Genomic DNA, 15,937 nt, shown 5'->3' with positions numbered 1-15,937 from the left:
CAATAATGTTGATTTGATAATGAAAATGTATTAATTTGCTTCTATTTCTATAAAATTAATTTATGCATGAAGAAAATATTGAGTATTATTTAATTTTTTAAAAAATAGTTGTAATTTCATTTGCAAAAATGACCTTGAAGTATTTTAATATCAAAAGCAAGTACGATTTTAGCGGTTAAAGTATTTTTAACATATATAACTGAATATATGAATTTTACTGCAGTAAATATTTGATAAATACTAAATGACGCAATATATGTATATTAAATGAGTATAATATATATAATCAGATTAAAATTAGAAATAATACATCTACATTATTATAATGATGAACTATAATGAATTTTTTATATCGTATAAATCAAAACAAAACTAGTTGGGTGTATATGGCATCGTGCCTTAAGGTAAATTGCTGGAACTTCCCGTACCGTAACGAAATGTTACATTTTTTGCACATTTAGCTCCGTATCTTCGAAATGGCTGGCCTGCCTTTGCCAAAATCTGATAAACACTTCTCCCAATCATTACTAATTGAATGTTTTTAGAACATTCAAATCGGATGCACCGTTATTTCAAAAACTCGATTTCTATTTTCTGCACTCTTTGCTCTTTATCTCCGTAACTGCTGGACCTGCCTTTGCCAAAAACTAATCAGCTCATCTCCCTATCAATAAGAATCGAATGTTTTTTGAACCATTCAAATTGGATGATCCGTGCGCCCGAAAACGTGATTAAAAATTTGTATCCATACATACATACACACACATCCATTTTTTCTGAGGTATGCCAAAATGTTCAGAAACCTTCAAAACGTCGTGAAATGTAAAAATTTTCAATTTAGATTTTCGGCCCATTACAATAACTTACCCTACGGGAAGTTAAAAATGAAAAAAATCAGCTTTTTGTAATAAATTTTTCAATCTGGCTTCCACATTCAAACAAATTATTTATTTTTCCATACGTATCACATATAATTTCATGTCACCATCAGTAGATATAAACATATTGGAAAATATGTATCATAAAATACATTAATAATAATACGTATAATATACCTAATCAAAATTAATGCAGATTTCAGTGAAATTTTCAGTTTTTTGCTTTTTGCATTTTGAAAATCAAATCGTTACATAATCGTAAGTTGGTAGAACTGATGTCTCTACTCTAGCGCTCTCTCTCGCTTGCACGATTCACGATCTCACGAGCTCACGTTTTGTTAGACATGCGATAAACGTTTTGAGGTTATTTAAGTTAACCGATGATTTAATAAATGTTTTTGGTGATAAACTATTATAATATTTGAAATGTAAATGTCATATTTATCATTATTAATTTTTTTACTTTATAAGATCTGTGCCAAAATATGTGACCATTCTCTAATGACAATTACTCTTATTTCAGATTGTTAAACATTTTGTAAATATACAAATATGACACGTTTTGCTCGAGCTGATGGTTCTAAGGCTTCTAATAAACGTGTTCCAGAAGAAGCATCTTCTTGGATTGATATGAAGCAACAATTAAATAATAATAAAAGTCAATCTCCTGCAAAAAATAGTCTTGATGTATACATTTTTTCTATTAAAAGTTTCAGTTGATTACAACTATTTCTTATATAAATTTTAATATTTTAATTTTATAGGCTCATACTGGACAAAAAAATGGTAGTAATTGTTCAAAAACTTCTGAATCTAAAGAAAAAACAGAGTGGTGTGCTTTTTCAGATGATGATGATGAAAGTAACAGCAAAAGTAAAAAACAAGGTTCATTGTCAAAGGTGAATAAAGGAAAAATTGCCAAAAAGAAAGTTGGTAAACAGAAAAAAAACTATGTTTTATTGAAACCACAAAATTCTGGTTCAGAAAATGACAGTGACGAAGCTCCCGAAGAAGTATCTATTAAGAAGACTGATGATTCAAATATTAAAAAGAAAACAATTAAGAATGGAAATATTAATAAAAGTGAAAGCAATAATAAAAATAATAGCCCAGCAAAAGGAAATGATGGAAATAAATCTCAAATATTGTATAATAAGAAAGGTTTACCATATAAGAAAAAGCTGGCAAAAGTTCGTGATAATCAAGAACATAAAAGTAGAAAACCTAATAGAGAAATTGAAAAGATATTTTCGAATGGAAAATTTATTGAAGTTATAAAATATGATGGCTTTCCAGTCATGAAAGAGGATTTTGAGAGGCTAGTGGCTTTGAGAAAATCTCTTATTTCAAAAGGTGAGAAAATTGAATATTAAATTAATATAAAATACATTGGAACTTGAAGTTCAAGATTTAGCAAAATTTTATTTACTCTTTAAAATCTAATTAAATTTTACTGGTGTTTTCTTTAGAGAGTTGATTAAATTCATATTATCATATTTTAAAGGTATACCGAAAAGTGAAGTAAAAACAACAATGTTAAAAGAACGACGTAGAGCAGAAAAGGCATTTGCTCGAGAAAAGAAGAAGGTTTGTTTTCAATGCAGGTATGAAGTTTTATTAATTAATATATTGACTTCATAAATAAGTTATATAACAAAAATGATTTATTTTGTAGAAAATCTGGTCATGTTCTATCGGAGTGCCCTGAACTAGGACAAACATCATCTGGCGTAGAAACTGCAGGTACTGGAATATGTTTTAAGTGTGGGAGTACTGAACATACATATTTTCAATGCAAAGTCGTACATACACAAGAGTTCAAGTTTGCTGAGTGTTTCATTTGTAAAGAAAAGGTAACTTCCATAAATATATGTCAAACTCATGATTCAAACAATAATGTTTACAAATGCTTTCATGAAAAGTTTTTGTTTTTGTGCACGTGTTACAATGTATAGAAATAATAATTTTGTTATGGAATTCATGAAAAATTTCAGGGTCATATAGCACGACAATGTCCTGATAATCCTAGAGGTCTGTATCCTAAGGGTGGTGGATGCAGAATATGTGGCAGTGTAACACATTTGAAGAAAGATTGCCCACAAAATCAACAAGAAAATGAAGAAAGAGCTATTACTCTTTCAACGAATGCCTCTAGTATAGAAGGTTTGGAAAATGATGCAAAGCCTATTTCTAATGCATCGAAAACAAATAAAAATATCATTAAATTTTAAATATATAAAAATTTATTTATTGATATTTATCTTAATTATGACATAATCTACAATTATTCAATATTGACAAAGGATTATTGTAATTCAGAACATTTGTTGATAGAATAATTCGGAAATATATTCTGAAATATGCTAATATATTATACAATTTATTTGCCCTAATAATTTGTAAATATAGTGAAATATTTTATTTCTATTTATATTATATTTATCACAATTTATCTAATATTTTTTTCAATGAAACCTTCATTTTTTAAATTGTGTTATGTTTTTCCAAGCTGTTCCTCTATTATCTTTAACGATTGTTTAGCCACCATGCTAATTATACCCTCAGGTGAATTTGGATCCTCCCAACTTAATACTAAACAACAACCTTTTAAGAGATCTCGTGCCTCTTTCAAAGCCTTTTCTAGATTATTTTTTGCAGATTTATCGCAATTATTTTTAGTGTTTAGTTTTGCTAATATTACTAAAGGTGTATGAAGTTCATACATAGTCAGAGCTAGAATAAAAAACACTTTATTGATAAGTTTGTTTATAAATTTCAATAGATTTTTTTTAATAATGCAGAATAGAATATAAAATATTACGATTATTTATTGCATTATTATCAATGTTTCTAATTGTAAACACATTTTTAAAAATATTCGAATATTGAATTTATAGTTTACAACACTTATTGTTAATTCTTATTTTCGAAGCTTATTAATTACATTTTGTATTTATGTTTACTTACCTCTAGCTCTTGATAAACCTGGCTCAATTATATCAAGTACTTGTAACACATCTTTGCATAGTTCTATCTAGAAATGTTTTACATTGATTTGATTGTGCAGATTTAAATATTGTTACTATAAGTATCATTTGCGCTTTCACACTTGCCTTCCGTTTTAACTGATCTGCGCTCATTTGATTGAACTGATATCCTGGTGCTCTTCCATATAATTGTATCAGAGAATGGGACAGAGAGATGAGTAAAGCATTTTGTGGATGCAAAAACATCTGCAACTGTAATTAACTATACAGTAATGAAATATTACTAAGAAAAGAATATATGTTTAATTTAGAAATTAGTTGATTTCTTTTTATTAATTTTTAATTAAGAAAACTAATAATTGTTTAAGTTCCATAAATATAATACTTGATTAACCAATGTTAAGGGTTAAAATTTCGCAATAGTCAGCAATAAGATATTGTATACAGCACTTAAAAATGAAATTAAATCAATACCTTTTTAAATAATTCTTCCCTAACTTTCACACCTCCGAAGCTTTCATCCAGACTATCCACCTCAAATTGAAATTTTTGCATTCTTGTTTCAATATCAACGGCACTTGTTGCTTGATTGCAAGACTTGCAAATCCAATTTGAAGTAAAATCTGTAATTTGAAGAACATCTGTAAAATAATTAGAAAACCGAATGCAGTCGCGACATTTGATTTATTTACCGATTTTATAAGGTTGTGAAATATGGAAATTTATGGGAATGTAGACAAACTATTCATTGTAGGTACATATTATATAAAAAAACCTTTGGTAAAATGTGCGTGTTGAATAAAAAATGTGTACTATGTTTTAAGATGCTGCCGTTGGAATAAATGATGAATTAATTTATTCACCGGTAATATTAGGTACCTAATGGATTTTCTGATAATACGTAGCCGTGCTCGCAACGTGAGCATCTTATGGAGCTCATATTAGTATTAAGTTCGGTGGGATCGCGGCACCTTTCGCATTTGCATTGGAAGTATTTGGTCTCCTGGACGTGACGCTGCCTCTGAATGGTGCGATTCATTGTGTAAGTGTAACACGAATGTAGTTTGTCGTCTTTATTAACTTTTGTTGTTGTCCGCACATATACACTGAAATAATAATTTACGGTTAATCAATTTTATTTATTCATTTATTCTTCGTCTTCTTATTAGTGTTTAACATATGTAATCTGCATATTATATAATATCTTACTCATCGTGATAGTTAAATTAAATGATTTACTACTAAATTTGTCAGTATGAAGTCATTTATATGAAACCATATATTAAAGAAAAACATAGTTCTGTTAACTTATAGCTTAAGCTATAATAATTATATTATATAGTTTTGTTTAATTCATTTAGTACATATTAAATAGCATTTGATTAAACAATTTAGTAGGATTTTAGTTGAAAGCGCACAAACATTTGCGTCCGTTTTTCTTATAGTTAAAAAATAACGGTTTTTATATATAATACATAAACGTATTTTTATGGTAAATTATATTAGCTTTACCCTGTAATTACCTATGATAATTATTAGCTTTGGCATTGGATGTGTAGTTTGATCAAGCGAATGCAACGTAGTTATTGCAGATAAATGCAACGATGCAAACGAATCACCGCGATGCCAAATAACTCGGTAAATTAAGTATAAAGCTATTCTTAAAAAAAAAATTAATTGTAAAATATCAGCAAAAATAAAAATGAAAAACAAAAATAATTAATTTATGTTATTTCTAGACCAGACCTAAGCGAAAAGCTTAATTCAACATTGAAAATATTTATTGAAGTAAAACTTCTTTAGGCGCGACTGGGATACAAATGCAACGGAAATGCGTTACGGCAAATAAGATAAGACAAGAGTTGAGTGCCAATGATTCGTCATTCGCTCTTGATGATATTCATTTGGTTAGTCGTTTGTGGTTAGTCGTCGCATATGTGAATATGCATAACATTTTGAAGTTACATCGTAGTACAAATCTTGATTTAAAAATGCCTGAATCAGAAGAATATTATACCATGTTATTACGCTCAGTATAAATGTTTAATTTGTTTTATTATTTTCAAGGAACATGGTATAATATTTTGTTTATTGATTATTAATAAGTTATTAATAAGATAAGTTTATTGATTAGAAATTATTGCTATTATATTCGTAGTTTCTTTACAGTTATTAAAATGGAAAATATTTTTTAGGCAAGACATCAGATATTACAGCTGTTCAAAGAATGAGATTATATCGCCAGCGAAAAAGTAAAAAAAATACAAGCAGTAAATGAATGTATGTTACTTTTAATTACATAAAATTCTTCAAACACAATTACATGAGAGTGAAGTTGTGAAAACAATATTTGTTCAGGCGTTGTTTATTGTTATAATCCACTGTGTGAACGAATATTATAGAATTTATTAATCAGCAATTACTTCATATCTCTATAATGAAGGTTCATTTCTAAATGATAATTACGATGACAAACCGATCATGTCATATTTGAAGTATGACTTTAATTACATTATTAACTTCCCGCAGGGTAAGTTATAGTAATCGCAAAAAATCGAAAATAAAAATTTTTATATATCTTTACGTTTCAGAGGTTTCTGAACATTCTGGCATACCTTAGAAAAAATGGATGTATGTGTGTGTGTGTGCAGATACAAATTTTCGTCGACGATTTCGGGAACACGGTTCAACCGATTTCAATTATTCAAAAAACATTCGATTGCTGTTAATAAGCTTGTTGATAAGGAGACGTGCTGATTAGTTTTTGGCATAGACAGGTCTAGCCGTTTTGGAGATACGAGGCAAAAAGTGCCACAAACGGTAACTCAGTTTTTGAGAGAACGGAGTGTCCGATTTTAATAATTCAAAAAACATGTTACTTGTATTGACAAGATGAAAAACAAATCTGAATAAAGAAAACATTTTTTTTTCAAAAAGTCTTTTTTCCAAAAAAATTTTTTTTTCAAAAATTTATAGTTTCTCAAGAATCTAATTTTTTCAAAGTAAATTTTTTTCAAAAATGTTAATCTTTTTAAAAAAAATAATATTTGGTACGGGAAGTTCTAGCAATTTGCCTTAAGGCACGATGCCATGCGCCCTACTAGTTTTTTTTTAAATATTATACATATTTTTAATGCTATTATAAATATATAATTTATTTAATTATAATTATATAAATGTGTGAAATGGTTGACACTAATAAATATATATCACGAGTTTTACCATATTACTAATAAACATATTCGAAATTGCTAACATCATGTATTTATTTTTACTTAAATGCCATCTTGTACAGTAGCAAATAAGTTTCCCTTCAATCGCGTGTGAACCTTACGCGCACTCTTTTTTAACTTCCCGAAGGAGAAGTTTATGTTTTCATCAAAAAATCCGATTCGCTAATTTTATGTTTTCTCGACATTTCAAGCCATTCTGAATCGAATGGGACCAAATTTGGAAAAAGTATGTGTGTGTGTGTGTGTAAACAGATTTTTTGCCGTAAATCGACGTTTTCTCGAAAACGGCTGAGCCGATTTCAAAAATTTAAAAGCCATTCGATGAATCTCGACGAGGACTATCGTTTGTCAGTTTTGTGCGACGATCGGCCAAGCCGTTTCTTTATAAATCGCAGAAAAGTGAAAATTTTTTCGTCTACGTTTTAGCCCGCAATTCTGAATCGATTTTGAAAATTCAAATACCGTTCGAAAGATATTGGTTGGGAATCATGCTGATTAGTGTTTGGTAGAGATCGGCCGGGCCGTTTTCTTGTAATAAAGTTTTTAAAAAAAATTTCGACGATTTTTATGATTATTTTTTTGACGGTAGATACTATAGTCTTCTAGATCATACTAAAATATTACGGCCCTAATTAACTGTTGAAAAAAAATTTAAGCCGATTTTTATGGATTTTTTTTAGTGATATATACCATGGTCTTATAGAACTTACTGAAATATTACGGCCTTACGACAAATAGTTTGATTTTAAAAATTCATCAGAGTTTGAGAAAATGAGTAGTTCTTTTGACATTTGTTAGAATTAAAATTAGACTATTTACTTGGTATAATGATAGAGTACTTGGTCTTGAACATAATAAACCATTAAAGTCCTGGAAACTGGTTCAATTATAAAAATTATTGATTTTTGAACATTTGCTTTTAGAAAATACTCCGATTCAAAGTGTTCGTTCGTTTTCAATTATGTGTAATAAATCCACTCGGAATACTTTTAATCACTCATAAATTAATTTATTTTTTATTGATTAAGTCGATTATTTAAACATATCGGGAAGTTCATGTAACTTGCCTCAAGGCTAAATACCAAACCAACTAGTTATTTATTTCAAATATTTTGGCATACCTTAGAAAAAATGGATGTGTGTGTGTATGTGTGGATAAAATTTTTCGTCGACGTTTTCGGAGTACCACTCAACCGACCGATTTGAATGATTGAAAAAGCAATTGATTCATACTAATGATTAGTGCTGATTAGCTTTTTGGGAAACGTCGGTCCAGCTATTTCCAAGATACAAAGCAAAAAGTGTAGACAATGGGAATCTCGGTTTTTGCGAGAATCGGGCCTCCGATTAGAATAATTCAAAAAACATTCAATTCGTAATGATGGGGAGAAGTGGTGATTAGTCTAGTCGTTTTGAAGATACGGAGCTAAATGTGTAAAAAATGTCAGTTTTTGAGAGAAAAAAGCATCCAATTTGATTGATTCAAAAAAATTTGTGCTAGTGTTAACGATTGTTTTGGGAAAAAGCAAATAAACAATTTTTTTTATTTAAAAAAAAAATATTTACAAAAACTATTTTTTTTAATATCGAAAGTAATAATACTTGAAATAAATAATTTTCACTTTGCAATTCAGTTTATATAATTCTTAGAATTATGAGACATGATTTTTCATTCTAACTCCCCTTTGAAGGGGATCATTAAGTTTTGTTTATTTACTTTTCATGTAAACGTATATGAAAATTATAGTCCAATTTATATATTAAAAAGCTTTTATATTTTGTCTATAAAATACGAATAATGAAAGTTACAGTATTAATAATAAGATTTGAAAACATTTAATATTCTTCGTATATTTTATTACAGTGCGATAAGTTGCAGCAATTTGCTTTAAGGCACGATGCCATACACCACTAGTTATGTATATATATATATACACACACACATATATAAACATATATATATATATATATATATATATATCCAGTAGAACCTTGATAATCCGGACCTCCGTTATACGAATTTGCAATTATCCGGACCACCAGCCGCGACCAATTTATATATAACAATTTATACATATATGCAGGGCCAATCCTGGGGTCCTGGGGCCCGAAAGCAAGATTTTTTCTAGCGAGCCTCTCCCCCCCCCCCAATAATTTCAACTGTTTTAACAGTTTATCATTAAAATTATATAAATATTTACGTAAATTATTTTAATTAATTTTTAATCATTCTGGATTTAGTACACAAAAAATAGAATCCAAAAGCGTATTGATTTTAAATTTATTTGGAAATCGAGGCGTTTTGCATTTTACTTATATCTTATGCGATTAAATCAATTTAGCAAATTATTCCAAAAGAGCAAAAAAACTAGCCTTTCATTTTTTTAACAGAACACTTGTATTTCATGTCAGATTTTTTAAATTTTATTTTAATTTATTTTTTCATTATTTACAAATTCATTGACATCGTAAGGGCCGATTGTATTCATCTTTGCTTTCCCATCAGATACAGAGTATCAGATTGTTGTTTTAAAGTTAAATTTTCGTAGTAATTTAAAAGTATTGTCGAAAGATTAGTAAAACATCCAAAGAAATCATATATTTTCTGAAATATATTGAAAAAAAAACTAATTACATTTATATCTGCATTATTTCTGCATAATTAAATTTGGAGTATGGCCACCACTAGGTAAAAAAAAAGTTCAACAATTTTTGTTCCAAAGTAAATTTTGATTCAATTTTTCATATTTGCTTCATTTCCATAACCTAAAGAACCACGTATGTCACCAACAAACAAATCAGAGTTCATCTGAATAAATCAGAAACAAAAATTTTTCAGGATAAATAAGTCATTTTCTAAGTACTGACTCCCCATTTTCCGTTTCAACTAAATCAGGTCGTACTTTTTCGTCAAAAATGCCCAATAACAATCGCACGTTTGCGCTTACGAGATTGAACACGAGATAATTTCTTTTTATATTCCACCTTAACATCAAACGAAAAAGAAATTGAATAAGTAGATTAAGCAATAAGCCAAATAATAAATTACTAATTTCAGAGTTATTAATCGGTTAATTGTTTCTACTGATATCACATTTCAAACTGATTTTTTTTTTGTGTCTCTGTATCCATAGCTAAGTTTGATTGTCTATTATCCTAGACAATATAATAATAGTCTAATATAATCTATTATATAATGATAGTCTATTATAGTCTATTATAATCTATTAAGTATTCTAGATTTTATATTAAAAAAATATAAATAATTTATTAAAAATTTAATTTCCGAATCTCGTTTTGGCGCCCCCTAAGGCGTGCGCCCGCATTTTTCGCATGCGTTGCATTCAAGGTAGGACCGGTCTACATATATGTATGTACATACCTACAATTCGAATTTTTGGACGATTAACGCTGCAATTTAGTACATGTATGTAATGTAATCGAAGAAAATATGTACGTACATGCACAAGCAAGTATTAATTTCTTAATAAACATTGATTTTCGTTGATATCTATGTATGTATTGTTATTTTTAATAAATACACAACATTATTTTTCATACGTTCGATTATCCGAATGCCCATCGACAACAATTAGTCCGGTTATATATAGATATATACAGGGCCGGTCTTGCCTTGCATGCGATGCAGGCGTACGCTTTAGGGGGCGCCAAAACGAGATTCGGAAATGAAATTTTTAATAAATTATTTATATTTTTTTATTATAAAATCTAGAATACTTAATAGATTATGAGAAACAATCTTACTTAAGTATGGATACGGAGACTGAGTTAACTCATTAATAACTCTGCAAATTAATAAATTATTATTCTGCTTATTGTTTAATGTACTTATTAAATTTTACTTTGTTTGAAGTTGATGTGGAATCAAAAAAGAAATTATGTAGTGTTCAATCCCGTAATAGCAAACCTAAAAAAGTTTAAATTATTGGGCATTATTGACGAAAAATTGGGAACTGATTTAGTTGAAACGAAACTTGTTAAAAAAATAGATACAAATTATAATAGAGAAAAATAGAAAATGGTAAGTGCTTAAAAATGGCTTATTAAGACAAAGAAACTGAATTATAACTTTTGTTTTTGTTGAAAATGTTTCGCATCTGATGAACTTTGAATGTTAAAGACATGCGTGGTTAGATTTATGGAAATGAAGCAAATATGAAAAATGGAAGAAAAATGAACTTAGAAAAAAATCGTGAGCTTATTTTATACCTAATGGTGTCTATACTAAATTTAATTATTAACTAAGCAGAAATAATACAGATATACAAATATAAATCTGTTTTGTTTTTAATATTATAGTTCACGAAATATGCAATTTCTTTGCATCATTTAAAATACGTTAAAAATTTAATTTTAAAACAACAATCTGATAGAAAATAAATTTTGGAACAAATTTTTTTTCCAAAATCAATTATTTTGTTAAGACAAGCAGAAAATTCTTTGATTCATTCAAATCGGACGCTTAGTTCTCTCAAAAACTGCCATTTTTTACATATTTAGCTCCGTATCTTCAAAATGGCTGGGCCTGCCTTTGCCAAAAACTAATAAACACTTCTCCCAATCATTACTAATTGAATGTTTTTTAGATCATTCAAATCGGATACTCCGTTCTCTCAAAAATTCGATTTCTATTTTCTGCACTCTTAAGCCCTAAAACGTGACTGGAAATTTGTATCCATACATACATACATACACACACACACACACACATCCATTTTTTCTGAGGTATGCCAAAACGTTCAGAAACCTTCAAAACGTCGAGAAATGTAAAAATTTTCAATTCCGATTTTTGGCCCATTACAATAACACCCTACGGGAAGTTAATAAAATTTTAAAAATCCAACATGAAAGACGAGTGTTATGTTTAAAAATGAAATAAGTAAAATGTTTCAATACCCAAACGTTAGTACCTATTACAGAAAATGTAAAATATTTAATTATGGTCAACCCGCAAATCGCTTCGATTTTCTAAATAAAATTAAAATCAATGTATTTTATACGCTTTTAGCCAATATCTATTTTTTTGTATACTAAATCCAGAATAATTAAAAATCAATTTGACAAATTTACATAAATATTTATATAATTTTAATGATAAATGTTAAAACAGTTAAAATTATTGGGGGGAGCGCTAGAACAAATCTTGCATGCGGGCGCTGAAGACCCCAGGACCGGGGGTCTGGGAGTATATATATATATATATATGTGTGTGGGTGTGTGTATATATATATATATAGATGTATATATAGTTCCAAAGTTTAATAAATGAATAAAATTAATAAAAATTAAGCACAATAACCAAAAAATGGCCATAATTTCAATAAAGCTCTAGGTTACACATAAAAACTCATAATTGATTGACTGATTTATTAATATTGAATTTGTCTTACCGATAGTCTTGACTGGGAAGTATAGCATGTGTAGTATTTGGTGTACAACTGTGAGATAGAATTGCCAATTTTGGATAAAGACATCTAACGCTGTATCCCATTACGGTCCGGGCTTCGAAAGCATTCACCTATAATTAAAACAAAGTCACAAATATTTTAAATTAAATCAATCCTACAAAAGTACAAAAAAACATAAATATCTGGTCAATTATTATGAATAAAGCATGTGAAAATAATATCAAATATTCAAATTGCATACATTATTCTCCAGCTCAATTATAATTAACATATAAAAGCTATTCCACACTGATACTGATATATAGAATAGATAGAAAATATTTATACTAAATTATCAGATATTCATCAGATCAGTCTTTATGGAAAACTTACTTGACATTATAATGTTAAGTAAGTTTTCCATAAAGACTGATTTGAATATCTAATAATTTAGTATGAATGTTTTCTATCGTATCAGATACTGAAAAGTGATCATGTCTGGTCCTATTTGTATGGGCCTTTTAAAGTTAACCTAATATCCTTCATGTCTTATCTTCTTCATTATATGAAGTCTAAAATATCACATAAAGATATAAAAATTTAAAAAAATATTACCTCCAATATTCCGCATACGTGCATAATAAGATCTTCACTAAATCTATTAGTTAGTTTACAAGGGCCTCTTAAAAATCCTGCCACATTAACTTTGTCCACGTGCCAGCTTGGCGACTGTTTTCTTTCCTCGGCATGTGCTTCCATTTCAGCCACTTCGTTTGCCCAACGATCGCTTTGAGTTTCTGAACCCAGCAGAGTCCTGTGTAAAATTATATATTATATTAGAAATAATGATAGTGTATGCAACTGGAGGTTGTTTAACAATTTCAATTACCTGAGTGGTGTTATGCAGTCGTATTGCGGACAAGTCGCCGTATTATCTTGAACATCCAGGAATCGCACTTTCGATGACGAGAACACAGAGCATTCTGCCTGATGCCCCGTTTCCACTTTGGAACAAGTCGCACATAGCGGCCACTGACATGCTGCACAGCGTGGTCCTCCACTACAGCCGTCAACCGGTGCGTAACACCCCAAGCATACAGGCGGACAATCTTCAAAGAGGAACAATCGAGTTCAATTTTACTATTTTAATAATAATTATTATTATTGGGTAGTTTATTAATATTAAGTTATTATACAAAAATTCAAATTGTACACTTGGCCATCTTTTATTGGCAAAACTTTATTAATCTCATATGAAATCAATACCGTTGTCGTTGATTATGAAATAATTATGAATGACAATAAACAAGAGCAATTTTTGCAAGCAGAATAATATACTATTATTTTAAGCAATTTCATCAATTCAATTTATGCAAATTAAATTTTATAAAATATTTTCAAAATTTATTTAAAAATATGTTGATTATGAAAAGAATATTTCATATTATATAATTAATTTTGACTGCATGCTAATTATTGATGCTGAACAATTTTATGAGATATATCTATCAACAATTTTGTCAAAATTGCTCGTTGCAGAATATTAACTAAATAACAATGTAAACATCACCTATTTTTGGCCCAACCACAAATGGTAATTCGCTGAATACGATCTCTCCGGCTTCTAAACTTCGCGAGGCTACGACAAATCTGCCTACCTCGTTGTTATGCAAAACTTTGTAAGGCCCGAACATTATAGCACAAAATTCGAAATCTGTAATGTTTTTAATCCAAGTTTGGCCCGTTTATCATTGTAAACTTGATCACTTTTCAATCCAAAAAATAGCACGTGCGATGTTGGACATAGTCACAATATTAAAGCTAACTCTATTCTGAATGCGTTCGCGTACACTGTAAAATAAACACAGATTGTTTTATTTATATAGAACGTATAAATTTAGAATGACGCCAAACTCAGACTAAGCGCCAATATGATGATGGCCATTGAATGAAAAATGCATATAAAAATGTTGAGATTTATATAATTAAATAGTATCACATTTTTGCCTTTTCTTATTTTTTATTATTCAATTTTAACTAAATATTTATTATTTATTTTAATTTATTATTTCATCTAAACTATGAAATCTATATTTCAGGAATACAAATGTATAAGATTTGCCATATAAATAGAATGTTAAATGAACATAAATTGCATAACACATATACTTACTATGCACCAGTTTATTAAAATTTATATTATAATTATTTGAATCATTCTAATCGAACGCTTAGTTCCCTCAAAAACTCCCATTTTTTGCACATTTTGCTCTATATCTCCAAAACTGCTGGACCTACCTTTGCCAAAAACTAATCACCATTTCTCATCAAATCGGATGCTCCGATCTCTCAAAAAGTCGATTTCCATTTTCTGCACTCTTTGCTCTGTATCTCCGATGGATGGACCAGCCTTCGCCAAAAACTAATCAGCACATTTCCCTATCAATAGGAATCGAATGTTTTTTGAACCATTCTAATCGGTTGATCCGTGCGCCCTAAAACCTTTTTTTTTATTATTATTTTAATAATTTTTACAACTGTCCTGAAATGGACAACAAGTAAAATATTTGACATGAAACTGAAGGCGTTGGCAAAATACAAATCATCTGACCATTGACAGTGAATTGTTGAAGGTCTTATCTATTGTTGATTAATGCAGAAGAAATTTTCTTTTTAATCGGGCCCTGGTAGAGTTGTTCTGAAGTTTTCTCGCGAGCAAGTTCGGGTGTTCAGCTAGGCGATTTCTATATTTGTTGAGTAAGCGATTATTTCATCCTTAACTGTACTAGTGCCTGTGTCTTTGTGTATTAACCAATTTGGAACATACTTTGGTGCTTTCAAAATTTCTTTTAATAACTTGTTTTGAAATCTTTGAATTATTAAAGCGTTTGAGTTGGAAGTTGATCCCCATAGCTGTATGCCGTATGTCCAAATTGGTTTAATGATGGCTTTATAGAGGTAAATTTTATTATGAGTGTCGAGTTTTGATTTTCGTCCAAGGAGCCAATGATATCTTCTTCTGGTTTCTTCTAGCTGCTTTCTCTTTTTCTTAATGTGTTCTTTCCAGGTTAGTCTCTTATCCAGGTGTAAACCTAGATATTTTACTGTATCTGTTTGATCTATAATTTCGTCATTAAGTCTTACTGGCGCCCAAAAACCTGGACGAAAAATTGTATCCATACATATATATACACACACACATATCAATTTTTTCTGAGGTAAATGTTTAGAAACCTTCAAAACGTGAGAAAATGTAAAAATTTCAATTTCGATTTTTGGACGATTACAATAACTTACCCTACGGGAAGTTAATAAGAATTCAAATTAACGACATTTAAAATTGTCATGATACAATTGAAAAATTTTGTCACGCAACATTATGCCAAACATGTTTAAGGAGGTTTGTTAACCTCCATTATCGTAAAGTTCCA

At 29.2% G+C, this 15,937-nt stretch overlaps 2 protein-coding genes across 2 annotated transcripts; one reads left to right on the top strand and one right to left on the bottom strand.

Moving 5' to 3' along the window:
* The first annotated feature begins 1,201 nt into the window (after window positions 1–1,201).
* Window positions 1,202–3,145, top strand: LOC113377572 (zinc finger CCHC domain-containing protein 9-like). The gene is made up of 6 exons (XM_026617936.1): window positions 1,202–1,306; window positions 1,402–1,565; window positions 1,643–2,231; window positions 2,383–2,482; window positions 2,554–2,731; window positions 2,873–3,145. The coding sequence occupies exons 2-6, from the start codon at window positions 1,431–1,433 to the stop codon at window positions 3,107–3,109; spliced, it is 1,239 nt and encodes a 412-aa protein (XP_026473721.1). The 5' UTR covers window positions 1,202–1,306; window positions 1,402–1,430; the 3' UTR covers window positions 3,110–3,145.
* A 189-nt stretch (window positions 3,146–3,334) lies between these two features.
* Window positions 3,335–14,295, bottom strand: LOC113377620 (SET domain-containing protein SmydA-8). The gene is made up of 9 exons (XM_026617993.1): window positions 14,077–14,295; window positions 13,396–13,615; window positions 13,122–13,320; window positions 12,510–12,637; window positions 4,745–4,971; window positions 4,340–4,488; window positions 3,992–4,117; window positions 3,846–3,912; window positions 3,335–3,611 (listed from the first exon to the last, which is right to left on the bottom strand). Exons 1-9 carry the CDS (start codon window positions 14,198–14,200, stop codon window positions 3,373–3,375), a joined length of 1,479 nt encoding a protein of 492 aa, XP_026473778.1. The 5' UTR covers window positions 14,201–14,295; the 3' UTR covers window positions 3,335–3,372.
* Between the last annotated feature and the right edge of the window lie 1,642 nt (window positions 14,296–15,937).

Source organism: Ctenocephalides felis, unplaced genomic scaffold, assembly GCF_003426905.1.
Source record: "Ctenocephalides felis isolate EL2017-DRISC unplaced genomic scaffold, ASM342690v1 CF-g0.4_SCAFFOLD_01886, whole genome shotgun sequence".
NCBI lineage: Eukaryota > Metazoa > Arthropoda > Insecta > Siphonaptera > Pulicidae > Ctenocephalides > Ctenocephalides felis.
The sequence above is the reverse complement of the archived record's forward strand: the minus strand, read 5'-3'. Positions and strand labels throughout refer to the sequence as shown.